This window comes from Nannospalax galili, unplaced genomic scaffold (assembly GCF_000622305.1).
Source record: "Nannospalax galili isolate Female #2095 unplaced genomic scaffold, S.galili_v1.0 scaffold743, whole genome shotgun sequence".
In the NCBI taxonomy this organism is placed as follows: Eukaryota; Metazoa; Chordata; class Mammalia; order Rodentia; family Spalacidae; genus Nannospalax; species Nannospalax galili.
Window position 1 is genome coordinate 426,274 of NW_008349552.1, and position 6,648 is coordinate 432,921.

The 6,648-nt window shown below is 38.5% G+C and overlaps 1 protein-coding gene across 14 annotated transcripts in view; it reads left to right on the plus strand.

Moving 5' to 3' along the window:
* The window catches only part of Spice1 (spindle and centriole associated protein 1), a 65,579-nt gene that overhangs the window by 13,111 nt on the left and 45,820 nt on the right, over nt 1-6,648 (plus strand). For all 14 annotated transcript variants that reach the window (XR_003851692.1, XM_029570350.1, XM_017801641.2 and 11 more), the window contains exon 4: nt 2,260-2,400. Coding sequence is in view for 13 of the 14 variants with exons in the window: in XM_029570350.1 (XP_029426210.1) it covers nt 2,260-2,400 (141 nt within the window). In the remaining variant the exon portion in view is untranslated. The remainder of the gene's footprint in view (nt 1-2,259; nt 2,401-6,648) is intronic.

Below are 6,648 nucleotides of genomic sequence, written 5' to 3' on the forward strand. Positions count from 1 at the left end.
GGTCATCTCAATAGATGCAGAGAAGGCCTTTGACAAAATTCAACATGCATTTCTGTTCAAAGTCCTAGAGGGAATTGGACTGGAGGGAACATACCTCAACATAATTAAAATTATATATAACAAACCCGCAGCTAACGTCATTCTAAATGAGAAACACTGGAAAAATTCCCATTAAAATCAGGAACCAGACAAGACTGTCCACTATCTCCACTCCTTTTTAATATAGTACCTGAAACTCTTGCTAGAGCAATAACACAAGAGAAGGAAATTAAAGGAGTAATAATAGGAAAACAAGAGGTCAAATTATCCCTTTTTACAGATGATAATGGTACTATACCTAAAAAAAAAAATGTCAAAAATTTCACTGAAAACTCCTAGAAATGATTTAACACTTTCAGTAAAGTGGCAGGTTATAAAATTAATCTACAAAAATCAGTAGCCTTTCTATCTATCAATAACAATCAGAGAAAGAGTATATGGAAACCCATTTACAATAGCCTCACATAAATAAAATATCTCAGAATAAACCTGACAAAGCACATTAAAGATCTCTACAATGAAAATTTTAAGTCTTTAAAGAAAGAGCTTGAGGAAGGCACCAAAAGATGGAAGGACCTCCCACGCTCATGGATTGGAAGAATTAATATTGTGAATATGACCATCCAACCAAAAGCAATATATACATTCAATGCAATCCCAATCCAAACCCCTATGATGTTCTTCACAGAATTTGAAAAAAAAATCCTAAGATTCATATGGAACCACAAAAGACCCTGGATAACTAAAGCAAACCAGAGCATAAAGAGCAATGCTGGAAGGATTACTATATCAGATTTCAAACTGTATTACAGAGTTGTAGTCATAAAAATGGCATGATACTGGCACAAAATAGACCCGTAGATCAACAGAACACAATTGAGGACTCAAACATGGGTACATGCAATTTCAGCCACCTGGTATTTGACAAAGGGGTCAAGAACACTCACTGGAGGAAAGACAGCATGTTCAGCAACGGGTGCTGGAAAAACTGGATCTCTACCTGTAGAAGCATGAAACTAGAACCTTGACTTTCACCTTGCACAAAAGTCAACTGCAAATGAATCAAAGACCTCAATGTGAAACCTGAAACTCTGAAACTGTTAGAAGAAAACATTGGCAATAATCTACAAGCTATAGGTGTAGGAAAGGACTTTCTAAATCGGTTATCGTTTGCTCGAATTAAGATCAACAAGTGGGACCTCATTAAGAAGCTTCTGTACAGTGAAAGAAACAACCAAGGAAGTGAAGAGAAAACCCACAGAGTTGGAGAAAATCTTCACCAGTGACACATCCGACAGAGGTTTAACATTCAGAATATATAAAGAACTCAAAGAATCCAGAAAACGAATGACCCATTAAAAGATGGCCTAAAGATCAAAACAGTGTGTCCATACACTCAGTGACTATTAAAAAAAAAAAAAAAGGCCAGGTGTGGTGGTACACACTTTAATCTCAGCATATGGGAAGCAGAGGCAGGGGGATGTCTGAGATCCAGGCCAGCCTGGTCTGCATAATTAATTGTAGGTCAACTGGGGCTACAGAGAGACTGTCTCAAAAAACAAAACAACAAAAAAAATCCATAACAGGACTGGAGAGATGACTCAGCAGTTAAGAACACTGGCTGTTCTTGTTAAGGACCTGGGTTTGATTTCCAGCACCCACAAGGTGGTTAACCATCTGTAACTCCAGTTCCAGGGGATCCAACATCCTTTTCTGATGTCTGTGGGCATTGGCACAACATGCAGGCAATACACTCATACAGATAAAATAAAAATAAAGAAAAACATAATAACCACAATGCCATTATCCTACCCAAAAGAAGTAAAAATCAGTTTGGATGACATCTAGTCCATATCCAGCATTTTCCAGTTGTCTCAAAAAAATACCACTTCAGTTGTTTCTGTCAATCAGAATTCTTATGTAATATTTGATTGTTATTCTTTTTAGTAGTTTGATTTGTTTGCATGATAAAAACTTCATTAAATGACCCGAGTTTTGTTCATATTCATAATTCTGAATACCTGAGTGTTTGTAAAGCCAAATATATCTGCTTTTATTCCTCAGTCACACCCTTCCAACTCTTTGAGACTCCTGGCTTACATCTCTTCAGCCTTAGGAACTTTTCCTTCACTTCCACATGAAGCCATTTCAGAGCTATAAAAACAGTGCATTGTTCTTAATAGTGACAGAACTTATTTACAGTTTTTTATTTCTATGTAGGTGCGTCGTCATGAAATACACAAGTCAAAGAATAGAGCATTGGTACACTGGGAACTCCAAGAAAAGGCTTTGAAGAGAAAATGGAAGAAGCTGAAACCAGAAACTTCAAGCCTTGAGAAAAGATTGTCTGTCATGAAGGAGGTAATGCTAAAATGCATTATCTTTAGAGTTCTTTTTCTCTCAATTTGACTCCCATTGTCGAGACACTAGTACTTCAGCCTTATGCAGTGTTTTACGTGTAGGCTCTGCACATAGCAGCAGTGATGACTGGAGTCTAGTTTGGTGGTTCATTTTTCATACCACAACTTGCTAGCTCCACATCTTTATATAAGTTCTTGACTTGAATTAATTTCTCTCTCTCTCTCTCTTCTCTTTCAAAAATTAGCTTACAGGATAATAGGTTCCCTTATGATATTTTCATACATTCCTATTATTTGGTTGGTTGATTCCCTCCCCACCTCCCCAGCCCTACACCTCCTCCTTCCCCTCCTCCCGCCCCTCCTCTTGTACCTACTGGTCTCTTCCACCCCTAGTATTCCCCATTTGACTTTTGTATCACATGTATTCTGTTGCCCTTCCCATCCTTCTCAAAGCCTCTTTTTTCCAGTTTCATGGTGTCCTTCCTAAGAAAGTTTCCAGACCTCTACCTTTATTCCCACTTAAAAATACATTCTTAAAAATTAGAAGCTAGGATCCACACATTAGAGAGGGTGTGTGGTTTTTGTCTGCCTGTTCCTGGGTTGCCTCATTTAATACAGTGTTTTTCAGTTTCAACCATTTTCCTACGAATTTTATAATTGCATTTTCCTTTATGTTGGACTGACTTTTTACAACTTTAAAATTCTTGGCTGTGTTGAGATTTTAATGGTTTAATACTTTGGAAGTGATCACCACAGCCATTGGTACATTAGATCCCTGTATAGTAAACTACTACAACTATTTCTCAGTTCAACAGCAGTGCTGTTAATTACTTAGCAAAAATAAAATAAAAACGTTTTGTGTGCTGGTTAACTAGGTAAGGTACTAAGCCATTTATCTCTGGATTAACCTATTGCCAGATGGAAGATGTTTGAATAAGTAATCGTATATACTGGATTAAACAGTGTGGGAAGTAAGAGGAAACCATAGCAAAGTAACCTTTTTTATTTGATCTGTAATCATTGTAAGGCCTTTGTAGTGAGGCTCCTTGTGTACGAGTGAGCATGCAGCACTTGCTGTCTGGGTGCCCTTTTGTGGCAGCTTTAAATCACTGCCTTTTAAAATATATATGTTATTATTTTTATGTGTATGAGTGTATTTCTTGCATGTAGGTTAGGTAGGTGTACCCATGTTGTGCAGTATCTGTGGAGGTCACGTGAGGGCATTGGATCCTGTGGAACTGGAGTTACTGACAGTTGTTAACCACTGTGTGGGTGCTGGGAGCCGAACCCAGATCCTCTGCAAGAGAAGCCACTGCTTTTAATGACTGAGCCATCTCTTTAGCCCTTAAATCAGTGTCTTGAGAAATTCATCAGAGTTCTTAGAGAAAAATTAGACATAGGAAGAATTATATCTCCTAAGTGTTAACCTGGCTTAGAAGGAACAGTGGATTCAGATAGAATGCTTCTTTACATTTAAGTATCTTTTAGTGGTCTTGGACAAGTCACACATGCTAATTATCACTGAACCTAAAAGCACAGATCTAATGGGGGTGGAGAGGCCACCCCCTTGGAATCAGACTCTAGTCTTTTGTTTCTTGTCTAGTTCCTCAGACAAATAATAAATGTGGTAGATGTAGGGGGTGAAGGAGGAGTTGGGAGGAGTCAGGTGAAGTGTCCCAGCCTTGCTGCAGTGCTTTCCTCCATCTGGAGTCTGGTGGTTCTCCGTCTTGACTGCATATTAGAGTTCATCATGCATCTTGGATGAGAAGCTCCTGGGGTGGGGGTGAGGGGATGTGACAGGATGGGATGACACATACAATATTCAGATTCAGATTTTGTTAAGCTAGGGTGTGGTCTCCACAGGTACTTTTTAGACAGTTTCCTATGGAGTTTTAATGTGCTGCATGGGGCCAGAACCTGTCTTCTTAATGAGAGTTAGATGTTTCCTTTTTTTTTTTTTGTAGGGGGAGGGGCGGTCTTTTTGAGACAGGATTTCCCTCTAGCCCCAGATGGCCTGGAACTCACTGTGTAGACCAGGTTGGCCTCAAACTCAGAGGTCTGCCTGCTTCTACCTCCCAAGTGCTGGGATTAAAGGCATGCCCCACCATGCCTGACTCTATCTTTTGTTTTTAATGGTCAGGTAATGTATAGATTTTCGATAATTTATTTATTGATTGCTTTACTTGTGGACACAGATTGTGTATTAGAGTTCAGTTTAAACTTCTGAGGCGAAAAGAACTCAAAACAATGGTTTAAACAAAATACAGATTTAGTTCTTTCATGGAAGAGTTCAGTGGTAGCTGGATTCTTCTCCATGTGACTCTCCCTGAGTACAGAATGGCTGTTGCAACTTCAGTTGTATGCAAGCCAACAGTAAGTGGAAATGACAGTGTAGACAGTATATAGTGCTCCTTTTATTATGCCATCCAGCACTGACATCTGTCTTCATCACCAGATAGTTATTGCATGGCCATTCCTGCCTGCTCAGATGGTGGGAAATTTAGCTGCATCCTTGGTTAAAACTTGGCATCGTGCTGTTAAAGGGTATCTGGAAGAAACGATATTGGGGGATAAGAGCAGGGTATGCCACTCACAGATTGCCTCCTTCCTTGCCATTCTACGTAGTGAAGTAAGCATTCTGAGCATGTTTTTAGGTACAGGCATTTGTGGGATGAATTATTAAAAGAACTACTAAGTCAAAGGCTGGGACTTTAATCAGTGGTAGAGTACTTGCCTAAGATGTTTGAGGGCCATGTTTAATCCCCAGTACTGGATATAAAAAAGAAGAAAAAGTAAGAAATGCTGAGTCTAAGGAAATGTGAATCTTTTGTTTCAATGTTACTGAATTTATTTATATTTAAGGATGTGATAGAACCAAAGGAAAATCCTCCAAAAACATGTCTATGATAAATGGCTCAGTATAGCTGGCACTACACTAGAAAAATCACAGAGCTTAATTCCTAATGGTAATTTAAGACTTTACTACTATTTGTTTATTTATTTATTTATTTATTTATTTATTTATTTATTTATTTATTTATTTATGTCTTTTTGAGACAGGGTCTCCCTGTTGCCCCAGCTGGCCTGGAACTTATTGCACATAGACCAGGCTGGCTTCAATCTCACAGAGATCTGCTTGCCTCTGCCTCCTGAGTGCTGGGATGCAAGCTGTGTGCCATCATGCTGGGCTGTTTTTATTTTTAAACCACTAAATTCTCTCAAAATAAAGACAAAAATTGATAGATGCAGAAAGTAGAGGAATAATCTTATTGACTCTATTGACACTCAGTATTAATTATACTCAGGTCTCAAGTAAAGCCATTGTGCTGCTCCATTGACATATTAGAAAACCAAGTTTAAAGAGGTTGGACTTTGCTTAGTGTTTCTTGTGTGCACTTAGAACCCAGTATTCTACACTAAGTGTGCTGTTGGTCTTCCATAGTTCTGACGCTTACTCTGTGGAAGGAGCAAATTTATGACTTACTCTCACCAGCTGACCTAGCTGAGTTAGCTAACCTGCTTGGTCATTGCAGAAAGGGAATACCTAACAATGTGACTCATTTTGTTCTGTGTATCCTAAAACAGTAACTGAGGTTATGCAATACAGTTATTTCTCTGTTAGAGAGAAATTCTGGTCATAGTATTTGTTATTAGCTGCTTTATTGATTGGGTCAATGTTGGAAATTGAGTTAATTTTCTGAAGATTCCTTTCAGCTTGAGAGTGCCATCTGGTGGTGGCAGATAGAACTGACTCATCTTTACCCTAGCCTGTGGCGTTGCTTATTAGTTATTATTTCTAGTTATCCCTAAATAGAAAGTGCATCATCAGAGGCATCTGTAATGGTGATTTTGTGTACTTATCTCTCCATGGTAAAAACCCAACTAGTTTATAAGTGCCTAAGCATTACGTTTTTTGTTTAATCCTAAAACTTAACACTATGTTTTTTCTTTTTTTTAATGTTTTTCACATCTACTAATTATTGTTTTTTAATCATTATTTTTTTAATTTTTTTTTTCATACAGAAGAATTCATTCCAAAGCAATTGACATTGAGACGTTTTCACATGCATTTCTAATCTCTATATACATGACTATCACTGGTCACAGTTGCCCACCTTCTGAGCTCCTCGGCATCTGAGCATGATTACAAACTCGTCAGATAGACAGCCTTCCTCGCCCACTAGAGGCTCCATACTCTGCCATCCCTGTCACTATCCACTGTGTTGTCAGCACCCTCATCCATTCCCCC